This window comes from Chrysemys picta, chromosome 10 (assembly GCF_011386835.1).
Source record: "Chrysemys picta bellii isolate R12L10 chromosome 10, ASM1138683v2, whole genome shotgun sequence".
NCBI lineage: Eukaryota > Metazoa > Chordata > Testudines > Emydidae > Chrysemys > Chrysemys picta.
In genome coordinates, this window is record NC_088800.1 from 4,369,263 (window position 1) to 4,383,977 (window position 14,715).

The following is a 14,715-nucleotide window of genomic DNA, read 5'->3' on the forward strand; positions in this document are numbered from 1 at the left end:
GAAGGAGCTGACCAGGGGTGTGGAGAAGACAGTGTTTGGATTACAGTGTGCACAGGAGCTATGTCCAGGAATAGACTTTAGGTTGGGATAGAATTGCCCACTGGAGGTGACTGAAGCCCTATGACTTGGGACATTTAAGATGATACAGGGCAGATTATTGGAAACTATACCGTAGAGAGATAGCATGTTAATCAAGCTAACAGCTCAATTTGCCCAGGGATACAAGTATGGTTCCCAGTGCCTTCAAAGGCAGGATTTGATCCCATGTTGGAGTTTTACCCTGCAATAGCCACAAATAAAATCCATGACATTTGCACAGCAGGACTGTTGATACACTTGAGGCATTTTTATTCTTCCAAGCTGACACCTTCACCTCTCATAAGGATGGTGAATGCCAGCGTCGTGTTTTATTCAACAAATACAATTAAAAAAACCCCCGAACACATCCTTGATGTCTGCGGCCAAAGACAGTCTATACTTGCGTAGAAACTTCGTTGTACAGTCAACGTGTCATTTTTACAAGAGCAAAAGACTAAGGGTTAAAAAATAGTCTGGAGCCAAGAAATATACAGTACACTCAATAACAAAATATATATATACTATAGATGCTTTAAGGCTGTGTACACTTTGATTGAAGACAATTTGAGGACATTAAATCAGTCAGCAACAAAGGAAATGTGTGGAGAAAATGCCCTAAAGTCAGAAAAAGAAGCAGCAAATATCCTGAAAGGTTTTGTTGATGCTTCTAAAAATATTTTTTCAGTGAAATATGCCATCTCTCTTGACAGTGCGACGTGGGGCTGGTTTTCCTTTTGCTAGTCCCGGGTTCTTTTTCACCTCACCCCTGCTGTGCTTCCTTGCTGCTCACTGAGGGCCCTGGTGAGACCGTCTCTCCTCCAGCATCCTGCACACCCACATGGAGACCACTTCAGCATTCCCATCATTGTACTGCATGATGAATGGGTGGCCCTGGGAAATGGGAGAGAAACAGATTTAGCCACGATAGTCGAGTCTCTCTGCTTTTCAGAGTCAACTTTTTTTCTTTTAAATTTCCCGAAAAATAAATCAGAATCTCGTTAGCTTCTTAGTTTTGGAAATGTTCCTAGAACAATATAAACACACCATGGGAACTAACAGCTTTTTCCAGTCAAATCTAATAACGAGACACTGCTAATGAATGTCCCATCTCTTCTCCCAATGTCTGAGTACGTCTGGATGTAACCACTGCCTGATTATTTTTCTTTGACTCTTACAGCCTCTTGTCTTGCTGTGGTACAGGATAAACACTCTGGTAGTAGGGAGAGAGATTTTCAGTTTATTATTTTTTTTAACATTTATACTGTGGGAGTGCCTAGCGGCCTCAGGCAGGTTGGGCCCCATTGTGCTAGGCATGAGTTAAATGAGTCTCTGCCCCAAAGAGCTTACAATCTAAAAGACAAGCCTGCCTAGGAAGGAGCACTGCGGAAAGGGATCCGGGGGTCATAGTGGATCACATGCTAAATATGAGTCAGCAGTGTAACACTGTTACCAAAAAAGGGAACATCATTCTGGGATGCATTAGCAGGAGTGTTGTAAGCAAGATATGAGAAGTAATTCTTCCGCTCTACTCCGCACTGATTAGGCCTCAACTGGAGTAGTGTGTCCAGTTCTGGGTGCCACATTTCAGGAAAGGTGTGGACAAATTGGAGAGAGTCCAGAGAAGAGCAACAAAAATAATTACAGGTCTAGAAAACATGACCTATGAGGGAAGATTGAAAACACTGGGTTTGTTTAGTCTGGAGAAGAGAAGACAGAGGGGAAATAACAGTTTTTGGGTACATAAAAAAGTTGTTACAAGGAGGAGGGAGAAAAATTGTTCTTCTTAACCTCGGAGGACAGGACAAGAAGCAATGGACTTAAATTGCAGCAAGGGCAGTTTAGGTTGGACATTAGGAAAAACTTCCTGTCAGAGTGGTTAAGCACTGGAATAAATGACCTAGGGAGGTTGTAGAATCTCCATCATTGGGGATTTTTAAGAGCAGATTGGACAAACACGTCAGGGATGGTCTAGATAATACTTGGTCCTGCCTTGAGTGCAGGGGACTGGACTAGATGACCTCTCGAGGTCCCTTCCAGTTCTATGATTCTGTGATTTACACATGTGTCCTTGCTCTATAGACATAGAACGCTGGTGCCTTAACTCACTGTGTGACCTAGCCCCTGGAACATGTATTAGCTCCGGGTGCTGTGCAAATTTCCAATAAAATCTAAATATAAAATAGTGAGTTTTCTTCTGACTTGGTCCTTGAGTCCCAAGTTCTAACACACAAGAGAACAAAGGCCACTGGCACACACAGGAAGACAGTTTGCAGAATAAGATGTAGAAGCTGAGGTTCGAACACACACACACACACACACACACACACACACACACACACACTGGATTCAAGTCATGTGGAGGTTGAATGAAGTCATTTGGAGGTTGAGGTGAGCTGTTGCCAAAGGAATGAAAAGCTCATATAAGTATAACTAAGAAAACCCTAAAATATCAACTCCCAGCTTTATCAGAAGCTACTGAAGGGGGCGATGGAAGAACTTACATCCCTAGTGCATTCTAGCCTGTGAATTCGGTAGCAGCTGCAGACACTGAAGAATTGTATCTAGGGGAGCTGCAAATAAACTGCAAGAGCACTTCAGGGTGAAAGAAAGACCCGGAGTAAGGGTTCAGCAGCCAGCCTAGGCTGCTCATGTCTCAATCTGGTGACAGTTCTGGAGGTGGCAGCAAAGTATCTTACTGCGCACCTCAAACAAATAAAAATCCACAGACACCCGGTATCCCACGTGCACAAATGAAAGCGAGAGAATAGCTGCCAGACAAAACCACCACCAGGAAAACCTCTGCACTGAATCAATCAGAAGCAGCTCAGTTTTCACCATATTAATCCAAGAAACCAACAACGGTCTAATCCAGAGATTCCCTGCAGATTTCACGAGAGGTCTGAAGTACTTGTGGAAATCATCAGTGTACACAGGACAGTGTCAAGCAGAGGCACAAACAGTTTTGCTTAATGGCAGCAGGCATGCTGAGAACAAGAAAGGGTCTAATAGGGTGTTTTGGGAAAACGGGGAGTAACTTGGGCTACGATGGATCATGAGGAAGCCCTGGGATAAACAGAATGCTGCTAATGCTAACAGCACCAGGTAAAAGCAATAAAACACTCCAAAGGTCAGGGCCAGCAACATCAAAAGCTACAAGAATAAAATATGCCCAGTCTCGACAGAAAATATGGAGGATAAGCAATACGCTGCTGCTCATCAGAGCAGTTTCAAGGCTAGGAGCTGATCGGAAGCTGGGCTAAACGTCCTAAAAGAATGAAATGTGCAGAGAGCCCTTCTGGAAGTCCCTGGGGACCAGCCACTCCTCTCTCAACCACCTTCCCAGTGCAACCATTTCGGATGGGATGGAAGCAGCCTCTTTGCTCAAGGAATTGGACACTTCAGGAGAGTGATGAGACTGAACACGACAGAACCTGGCATTGGGGACGGGGACACGGACTGAGTGGTCAACAACTAATCCCAGAACTACAGTGAGTTTGTTTCCCTGAAGTGAATTTTTAGTGCTGAGGAGAGGTGCCCGACTGACAGCCTTGGAGACGGAGCTTCTTTGATCCTACACAGCAAGGGCCAAACTCAGATTCAGGACAGAAGCAAAAGGGAAAGAAAACACAGCAGCTCCAGTTAGACACACCAGCAGTCTGGACACGGCAGCCAATACGGCATGTTCCAGCAGCTTCACATGTTTTCTGGAAACTCAGAAACTTTCTGGAAAAAGGGGGCAGAACAACGGCTGGCATGACCCAAACTCTGAACGTGAAGAGCAGCTCTCCCTACACGGAGTGTGTTATTCCAGTTCACAGATGGTACCAGTCCCCTGGGGATGGTCGGAAAGAGGCAGGAGATACACCAGGAGGAAGGCAGCATGGCTCACCTTGGGCATGCTGTCACTTTGCAGTCAGGATCAGATCAGGTTCTGCTGAACTAAGGGACCTTTGAACCAGCTTCACATGCTGGCTGAGGAAAATATATCAGGAGCACAGAGGCCATGGCTGGTGGTGGGGAACAGAGTTCGCAGCTCAATCTCTCGTGAGTTCTGCACATGGCCAGATACAGGCTTCTAAAAGGTAGGAAGCCGGCACCCTGCTGGGCCTGCATTTCTGAAGAGAACGCTCGCAGTTTGAGCTTTGCTATACACTTCTGTGGGAAAGTGTGAAACAACAGGGCAAGAGGTAACACAAAGACACTGAATAATCAAGCTAACCTCATCAATAGTCAGTGGGAGCCAGCTCTCATTTCCTTCATTCTCAGAGGGCCAATTCCCACAATTAAAATGGTGAGGGTTGAAGTAACATGGTCCACAAACTCCTCAAGAGAAGATGGAGATGTAATAGATAAAGGGGAAAGGACATGAAGAGCAGGTGGATACAAAAGTGGGACAAGCAGGTGGGGGCCAGGAGAGAGCAAGTGTGCCCACCATCTAATAATGATCAGATGAGGAGGTAGAGGAACATTAACAAAAGGGAGATTTAAAGACAATCTCCCACCGGCATGAAAATGCAGCACACTTTGGAACTAGATAAGAGATACTTTTACGGGTCCACTTAACAGCATCAACATCAGTTTCTGCAGACTGATGCTCTATACCTTCTTGTCTATATCCCTGTACCTAGTGAGACCAGACCTAGCAGGTAGTTTTATCATTGACCACCCACCCAGGTCACTTTTCATGCCCAAGCTGCTACTGAATCGCAAATAGCTTTATGAATGGTTTCAACAAAGTTATCTCCCATACACACCAGCTGGCCTAATTTTGCTAGCAAAAACCAGTAGTTAGGAAGGTCTTAGACACAGCCTCCTAGCACAAAGACTATGTTGCATAGGTCGAGCATAGTACTGCTTACAAGGCAATGAACGCCTCTTCTAGGTTATACAGCCAGGTGCACCCTTCTAAGGCATTCGTCCCATGATTTAACTGCATTTCACAGCAACTATCCCAGGAAAGAATTTTGTCCTTTAGTTCGAATAGACTAGAAGTTGCACTCCTAACGCGAATCACCATTGTAAACCTAATTGTTCATGGAAGTAGTTTCCACACCTTGTTCTTGTATTTCTCTATTTATCAGGTGCCTACAACCTGGGGAAACGCCCAGAGGTTCCAGAGCTGCCAGGAAGCTGGCCATTGACTTTGGGGACATGTGAACACTGGTGGTCCTGATGGGAATGTTGATGTTCTCGGTGGGTGGCCCTGGACTGCTGGTAGATCTTCCTTCTCACTCTCTGAGCCTGAGGAGGGAGAGACAGGTCTGGGAGACCAGGACAATGCCAATGCCGCCCGTCTACCCTGATCCTGTCGGCCCTCTCCGTGGGTCTCTACCGGTGACCTGTACCAGGAAGACAGATCCTAGTGCCATGCCTCCAGTGACCTGGCGATCGACGCCTCACGCTTTGAGAGCTGTGCCACTCCGTGAATCTGGAGCAAGAGGATTGACGTCCTGGTACAGGGGATCAACACTTTGCCCGTGGGGATCCGTACCGGTGAACTGGTGACAGGACTCTGGGGACCGGCATCTGGACTCTCTGGAGCGGTGCTGTGAGCTTGGAGATCGATCCCGCCGCTCCAGGGACCGGTGCCAGGACTCTGGGGACTGGCGATGCGCCTCCATAGGTCTGTGCCGGGCAGCCGGCGAACGACACCAGGATCCCGGGGAACGCTGTCTAGAATCCAGGGAACGACACAGGCAACACTTAATTCCCATTTCCCCTGCAGTGAAACAGAGGTGAAACAGAACCCAGGTATCCTGGTCTATCCCCTTCTCTACTTACTAGTCAATGTTCTCCTTTACACAGAGACTTTAGAATGAGAGTGCCTTCAACTACAACTGTGGAACTGCTGTAACGGTCTGAAACTGAAGGCCGGATCCCCAGCTGGGGTAATTCCACAGCTCAGTTGAGGATCTGCTCCTTAATGACCAGAGTGGCTTCAAACCAGAGACTTAAACATGACTCTTGTGTGAATTCAGGTTTCAGATTTAAATTCATCAGTTCAAATAACTTGCTTTCCGCTCCTCAGATGTTCAGTGCTTTTCACAAGGGTTCATACTGCAAGCCCTTAATTTAAGGCCTTGGAAATGGTGCGCAGCTGCTATCTGCCCTTTCAATCACTCTTCCTGAGTTTATTCTTCACAAATGCTGCAGAAATAGATGTTCTCCCCAAATATTCAATTATTGCCACTACACTGCTTAACCTCTAGCCATTCTAGACTGTACACAGCAACCTACACTGGTCAAGGAGCTCTCAACCTTTCATCTGTGCAGATGCATGTGTTCTTCTGTACAGTAATTGGTCAGAAAATGGCCCACTGAGAGAAGAGAATGTGACTAGATTTTTTCGGTGATTGATTCTAGATCTTTCAGTTACATCTTTTGGTCATGGTGGCTCACAGTTCAAAGCTACGGGAAGTCTAGAGAAAGAGGGGACAACATTTAAGCACACAACTGTAAAGGCACCGTTCATATGGATTTCTTTTTCCTTTCACCCCCCCCCCCCCCAGCTGTTAGAAATACATTTGTTCTGGTCTTGACTATATAAGATCGGAATGGAGCTAAAGGGAGTGTGCATCCTCTCCCTGTGTGACATGCTGCTTCCAAACAGTGAACACGTCTTGTATACTTGGGCTTTGAACTTTGACCTGAACATTTTCAGAACGATTTAAAAACACTTTGAGATCCTTGGATGGAAGGTGCGAGAAAAGGGTGAAGTCTCATTATACACAATTTAACCTAAATCTACCTATCCTGCCTTTTAAACAAATCAACCACAAACAAAGTAACAAAACACAGGTCAAGGACACAAGTGAGACCGGGGGGGGGAGGGGGAGGGAGGGAGGGGACGACACACACCAAGAACCCATAGCCAAGGAAGAGCACACACACTGGTCCAATAAAAAAAGAAGCTATTAAGCAAAGACTCAGCTTCTCCCATGAATCTCTTTTATGAGAGACAGGCTCCCCGCAGAGGAAGACATCTCGAATCCAGGATACCTTTGCCGTTAAGCTCCTTATACTGTGCAGTGGGAGTCAGCACCGTCGGCGGGGTTTAAAATATCAGCTGTGATGTGTCCCAGACACATGGAGGCTGTTCCACGTTGCGGGATCTCAACGTGTTTCGACTGCAGTAGATCAAAGCGCTCTATGGAACTTTCAGTGCACCGCAGTAGGGTCCACGCAGACACTTGGCGACACGTGTGGTTGGCTAGCTAGAACACAGGAAATTGACACCCTCCTTGCCGCACACTACATCACCGTATAGACCAGCCCTCAAACCCTGTATTTTCATACTCCTTTCCGCCCCAAGAGTAACCTTAATTTGAAATTACCGAGCTTTCAGCGTTTAGGTTTGTTTTAAACTACAACATTCTATCAGGGATTTTCTGTAAACTGTGGGGATGATTTTGCCATTAGCTCCCTCTGAATTGTATCAGGTGTGGGAATTCCTTCTATTTTGGGCTTTGATTTGCTTTTTAATGTCACTCGCTGACACTGTTATTTACAGCATAGCCTTGGAAACTCTGCACTGGTGGGTCCAGAGCCTGGAAACTCTATGCTGGTCAGTCTCAGCTGTGCCACCTTCCAGTGAGACAAAACTTGAAGTGCCAGCAAGCCGTGCCGACTTGATCAGACCCACTTTGGCTGGGCTGGGCTGGGGAGAAAGGGAGGGATGGATTTGAGACATTGTGAGAGATACAACTATATATAAACAGTAACACACAGTGCAATAATCCATCCGAGACAGCGTCTGCCTACTCAGGATCATGCATGGAGTGCAGGTGAAATACAGACGATGTAAAGGTACCTGAATTTAACTAATCAGCTAAAGACACACCAGGGAAAACATTTAAAAGTTCCTAAAACCCCCGGAGGTTACAGAGGTAACATTCTAATATACGATTAACAATAACCTTTTCATAAAACCACCCTGGCACATCATCATTTTGCTGCTACTCAGGTATCTAACCTTCTGTTTAGGTATCCAGGGTCCGAAGGTGACTAATTCTCATAATCCAAAATGGGTGGCCCAGGGATTATTGGGTGAGTCAATTAGGCCCTGATTCAGGAAAGCACTTAAGCATGTACTGATGTCCTACCGGTGCACTGTCCTGAACTGGGGCCTTCACCGGGACACCTTGTTTTTTTAAATTGGGGGTAGAAACTAGGAATGGGTTGAATAAAGTTAAACTCAAAACTACTAGCTCAGAAATGTAGCTATGGTGCTGGCAGTCTATGTAGTTCTGATAGCACTCCAGGTTGGTAGAAAGAGAGGGGTTTCCTTTGTTCCTGTTCACTAGTATTTCAAGAAAAACTAAAAACCACCACAGACAGGATGCCAACTATTAAAGAATTCTGGTCACTGTGCATTTCAGCAACAAATAAAAACCACCCGCATCAACAGAAACCACTATAGCATTGAGCAGTATGTTCCAAAACAAACACACGCACCCTGCTGCACTTAACTATTCTGTTATTGATTTACTTTGTTTTGCAAGGTAACGAAGACAATTATTGTACAGAAGCTTGAAATGTATTTTCAGTTGCCGTGAACAGTTTTGCAGTCACAGGGCGACCCGGAGTTATCTGCTTGGGGGCGTTTGGTAACTCTTTTGCCACAACTTGTCTGTTTATGACACCAGGAAGTCAGCCTTGGTACACGAGTTACAAGGCCTCCATTCTGCAATTGGATTCACATAGACAGACCGTTGCACCTGCAAGGTCATGGTCTAAAACGGTCTCAGAATCTAGGCTATAATTCTCCAGCAACATGATAATATGGGCACAGAACAGAACCTGGTTCATTTGCACTAATGTCTGAGACCACCCACCCATTGGGAATCAGCAAATAAGGGACCAATATAAGGAGAATGCTTTATAAGCATACTTTGTTCATGTATGGCCAATGGTAGATTAGCTAACATTTGTGACACTAGTCATTGTCCAGAGGAATCCTTTTTTAAAGGAAAAAAGGGGGTGGGAAGTCTTGTACCATGAGCTCTTCCTGTAACATTGAAGGAACTAATCAAGAGATATGTCCAGTAGGAGGTGCTTGGAGGATGGGGCCCTAAGATATCATGATACCGTTTCATAATGGGTTTGAGCCTGTTCTCACTTCATTATGTTTAGGTTTCTATACATATCCATTAAAAATGAGAACTATCTCCTTGCCAATTCTTAAATATGCAACTATAAAATAGACCACTCCTGTAAGTCCCTGTCAACCAGGGATCAATACATCCACAACAGACAAGCCGCAAAAAATGTACTTAAGAAGATGTCCCATCAGAACCCTCCCATTTGCCCCCAGCTAAGGAAAATAATTGGACCTTGCATTTGCCAGGGAGTTTTTGCCACTGATTTAAATTGGGATCAGACTGGCCCAATATGATATAATCTGCAGCAAAGCAACGTAAACATTCAATGGGAAGTTGGATGCTTTAGAGCGCACAGCACTCTGTACTGGAAAAGGTCAGGCAGGGCTGGCCGGAGAGTGAGTGTCAGCCAGCCTAATTTTCTGTGTCAACTCTGAAAATTAGATAAACAATGACAAACCAGGATTTTTAAATGAACTTGTCACATCTTATTTTCTTGATAAAGGGTTCATTTTTCTCTGTCCCACCAGATAGGTTAACTCTTTAAGAGGTAAGTATCTATTAGACGGTGCCGTAAATGGTTTACACATCTGAAATGAAAACAAAAGGGCAGGGAGAGTCCAAATGCAGAACCTTGACAATTAGAGATAATTGTCCTTGAAACATCAATAATTTAGCCTGACCAATTAAACAGCTATTATTCAAGGGGAACAGTTCCATAACTGGATTCATCTTTAAAATGACAGATTTGCTTTCACATGGCTGTCCTCATGTCTGAAAATATCCTTCCTAACACTAATTCCCTTCCCCCCGCCCATTGCAAGAGATTTTAAATGATATTCCTCAGCAGGTTTACAAACAGACTGGTTCTTTCCACACATGCAGCACTTTTCCATGAGGTGTTTACATGCTTCATTGGTAAAGGCACGCAGCACACAGGATGGACACTGGCAAGACCACTACTCCGTGTGGATAAAATTCACCCTTTGGAGAGGTCTAGCAAAATAGGGCTCAAGCACGTCTCAAATGGTGCATAGGCTTTGCACTGGCCTTCTGCACAAGGGTGAATTTCACCACCTCCAAGCACGTAATCTGAGACATCGCTGCTGTTGTTATATGCATTGAAGTAGCTCCTAGCAGCCCCAGTCAAGGATCAGAGCTCCACTGTGCTATGTGCTATACACACATACAACGCAAGGATGGCTGTTGTGTAAACAATTTGTCTTGGCCAACCAGACACTGTCCCTTTAACTGCCACTCATTGGGGCAGAGACTGCCTTTTTGTTCGTCGTTCGCACACACTTAGCACAAAGGGGGCCTGGGCCGTGGCTTGGTACAAATCTATAGCACATAATACGGATATGAACAGTTTGGTGAAATGTCTTTAATTCCAGAGAACTTAAGCCATATAATAGAGAGTATTTACTGTATTACCTTGAACGGTCAAATTATTACAGGGAAGTATTGCACGGATCAAGACATTTGCGTTTGCTGCTTTGGGTGGAGAAACTAAAAGATGGCTAATTATCAACAAATGCGAGTTACATTTCCTTGCACATCCTGACATCTTGTGCTAACATCTTTAAAATAGTCTTCCATTCAGAGCGGTACCAGGCACAGACAGATGGAAAGTAAGACATTAATAAATAAAAAAAGAATACCTGTTATTAGGGGGATTATGGTTTTATGTTAATGACTGGCTGATATGAAGCAGTAACAGGAATAGTTGGAGAAATCAGAAATGGCAATCAAAGGAGCTGTGCACTTATGCCAGGCATTTGTTGGCAAATAACCACGGCTGCTGTTATTTACAACAGTGTCACTTCTCTAAAACCCTCTGTATAAATATCTTGACGGACTGGGCTGGGCTCCATTTCTTATAAACACACACTGTCAAATTATGTATTTTCATTTAAAAGTCTGAATTCAGCATAACAAAAAATATCATAAAAAGATCCCAACTGTTGCACTGGTACACAGACTACGAAGATGATAGCAGTGCCTTTAGACAGCATTTCAAATACAGTTTATTAGTGTGTGATATGAAAAGGGTATTTTTATTGCATGATATAATGCAATGGGACCTTGGGCGCTCTGCAGAAAGACCTTGCACTCAGAAGTGTAATGAACCCCTAGTCCAAAAAACATTATACTGTACATTAACCTATCATTAATGGCACATTAGGGCTAGGGGCATTGCACGCTTGCTGGTCAGGGCTCCATCAGGACAGTATAGAGAAAACCACACTGTCTTCACAGGCTTAAAACAAATAGAGAAAATAAATATTACTGATAGCTACAGGCTGCTTTAAAGGAAGTTCACTCCCCACTTAACATGCAATTTTGATACCACATTCTTTTTTTTTAAAAAGGGGAAGAAAACAATGCAGCAGTTTATTAAGCAGTATTAGAAATTGCATTTAAACGCTTTCAAATGATAAGTGAAATTCTCCGTGAGGCTTTGATATGGAGATTTCCATGTACAGAACACATAAAAAGCCATAGCATCTTTAAAAAAAAAAAAATCCTGAAACCTTCTACTCTTCAGCTCATCCTTTATTCACTTTATAAACTTTCATGCCAACCCACCCCACCTGGTATGTCTGGGGATTCAGTCAGTAGCACCTTTTTCTCCATGTATCAGTAAGTGCACTTTGATTTAAACCTTATAAAACCACTATGACGCCTGTTATATTCTTCAACACTTGGGATATTTCAGTCCTTTCTCCAACCTCTGAAGCCCATCCTACCCCAATGGCGCCCACCCTCAGGCAAAGGCAGACGATATCAGCCACCCCACAACCCTTTGGCCATATGCCAAGACAGCCTGGACAATCCTTCCTTAATTGGCTAGAAGAGTGAGACAGACACTCCTCCAGCAACACACTATAGCTTAAGGAAACATGCACTGAGCTAAAAGACCATGAGTTCTAGGCTCCAGCTCTTCCTCTGACTGCTGTTAGTATTTCTGTGCCCTTTTGCAACCCTCATTATTAATCAACGCCTCAGACCATAGGGGAGGTAACTGTCATTCAGGCCTTTTGCAGGTAGAACACCAGGCTGGGAACAGAAATCAGATCTCTAATATAAGAGATGCAAGTCAACTATCCGGTCACATGGCTTTTCAGAAGGTACATGCAAAATCAGGTGCTTGTGTAACACATATTATCACAGGCTGGCTGTGTCACCCTCTAGTGGCAAGACCACATACAGAATTTTTGAGTTTGCTACCACCTCCAGTAGTAAAGGCTGTTACATCCTGAGACCCCAGATTCAGTTCCTATGGACAAGCCAAACAGGGGAATTGTTCAACTCAGTTGTGACCATATTCTGCTCTCGCAGCCAGGAATAGCCACCAGGCATCTTGATGTCTAACATTCTCTTGCTGTGTTATAAACAGCTGTGTAATTCACTGGCAAAGTGTGTATTTTGTCTATAGGCTGGTCCTCAAAGATGTTAACAGCATGTTTCCCGCCATCAATGACTTCTATGGCTGAAGTGGTGTAAAAGTTATGGGTTCAAACGCTGCTGACGACCCATATGGACCAGGGAGTGTATAAATTAGTGCAAAAACCTTGGAGTAATTGTTGGAATTATTTTATTTGCAAAAATTTGTACTTAGAAGTGAATTTAGATGTTGTGTCCATATCTAATGCGTATGCCTACCCATATTACAATCACACATTCACTTGCAGTGTAGACATATCCTGTGTATCTAGATCAGTGGTTTTCAAAGTGCGGGTTGCGATCCAGTACTGGGTCGCGGCATGTCAGGCACTGGGTCATGGCAGCTCTAGTCAGCACTGCTGACCGGGCTGTTAAAAGTTGCGTCGGCGATGCTACCCTGCTAAGGCAGGCTTATCCCTACCTGTTCTGACACCGCGCTGTGCCCCAGAAGTAGCCAGCAGCAGGTCCGGCTCCTAGGCGGGGGGGCCACGGGGCTCCATGCGCTGCCCCCACCCCAAGCACTGGCTCCACAATCCCATTGGCTGGTTCCCTGCAGGCGAGAACTGCGTGGAACTGCCTGCGTGCCTCCGTCTAGGAGCCGGACCCGCTACTGGCTGCTTCCGGGGCGCACCGCGGTCCGTGGTGCCAGGACAGACAGAAAGCCTGCCTTAACACCCCCACTGCGCTGCTGACTGGGAGCCACCTGAGGTAAGCCCGCGCCCCAATCCTCTGCCCCAGCCCTGAGCCCCCCCAAACCTGGAGCCCCTTCCTGTACCCCCAAATCCTCATCCGCAGCCCAGAGCCTGCCTCCCCGGCCCAGAGCCCTGACCCCCTCCCACACCCCAATCCCCTGCCCCAGCCCAGAGCCCCCTCCTACACCCTGAACCTCTCATTCCCAGCCCCACCCCGCAGCCCTCACCCCCGCACCCCAACCCTCTGCCCCAGCCCTGAGCCCCTCCCACACCCCAAATCCCTCATCCCCAGCTCCGTTGGGTAGCGGGCATCAAACATTTTCTTCAAGTGCGTCGCCAGAAAAAAAGTTTGAAAACCACTGCACTAGATGAACCCCCATTTGTGTAAGCCTCAAAAAGATCAGCACTTGATTTAACAGACACCCCTTTCCATCAAGGAAACCTCATTCTCTAAAAAACATTAGCTCTGATGACACAAAATGTTAGGGCCTTGCTAATGAGCTACGGAGCCTTTCATCTATAGGTCACCAGTTTGAATCCAGCCAAGCTTAATACAGATTAAAAGTGGTTCCTGTGTAATGGCTGTTTGGTGGGTCCTATACGAGATCAGTTTGGTGTGCCCCAGTTCTTAGGTCCTGCCTCAGAACCTCAGCACCATGCTGTGCACTAGATTTGGAGCAGGGACTGCGTGTTCATACAGTATTTAGCACAATGGCGCTCCAATCTCAATTGGGCGCTCTAGCAAAAGCCAAAGTTACGTTATGATAAATGTGCGAGAGTTGCCACACTATAATTGTCACACACTAATTAAGGGGAATGGGAGAGTCCACAAATCAGGAGAAACCCCCCCACCCCACCTACCATCAACCAAAAAATAATAATCTTTTACAAAACAAACAAACAAAACCTAAGACTTCTTGCCCCATAGCACCTGTAACCTGTGCTGGCTTGGAGGGTAAATAAGGACTTATTTTATTCAGAGACTGGTAAGTACAGGGGGAGTTATAAAGTGGCACAGATCAGTGGCATTTCCTGGACACGTGATAAAGCAAATATGTGGGGGGAGGGATAGCTCAGTGGTTTGAGCATTGGCCTGCTAAACCCAGGGTTGTGAGTTCAATCCTTGAGGGGGCCACTTAGGGATCTGGGACAAAATCAGTACTTGGTCCTGCTAGTGAAGGCAGGGGGCTGGACTCGATGATGTTTCAAGGTCCCTTCCAGTTCTAGGAGATAGAATATCTCCATTAATTTTTAGGGGCGGAGGGATAACTCAGTGGTTTGAGCATTGGCCTGCTAAACCAAGGGTTGCAAGTTCAATCCTTGAGGGGGCCATTTAGGGAACTGGGGTAAAAATCTGTCTGGGGATTGGTCCTGCTTTGAGCAGGGGGTTGGACTAGATA

General features: G+C 45.5%; 1 protein-coding gene across 12 annotated transcripts in view; it reads right to left on the minus strand.

Moving 5' to 3' along the window:
- Positions 1 to 322: 322 nt before the first annotated feature.
- MAP2K5 (mitogen-activated protein kinase kinase 5) overlaps positions 323 to 14,715 on the minus strand; it is a 186,522-nt gene continuing 172,129 nt past the window's right edge. For all 12 annotated transcript variants that reach the window (XR_010590925.1, XM_065559171.1, XM_065559162.1 and 9 more), the window contains one exon: positions 323 to 969. Coding sequence is in view for 11 of the 12 variants with exons in the window: in XM_065559171.1 (XP_065415243.1) it covers positions 865 to 969 (105 nt within the window). In the remaining variant the exon portion in view is untranslated. The remainder of the gene's footprint in view (positions 970 to 14,715) is intronic.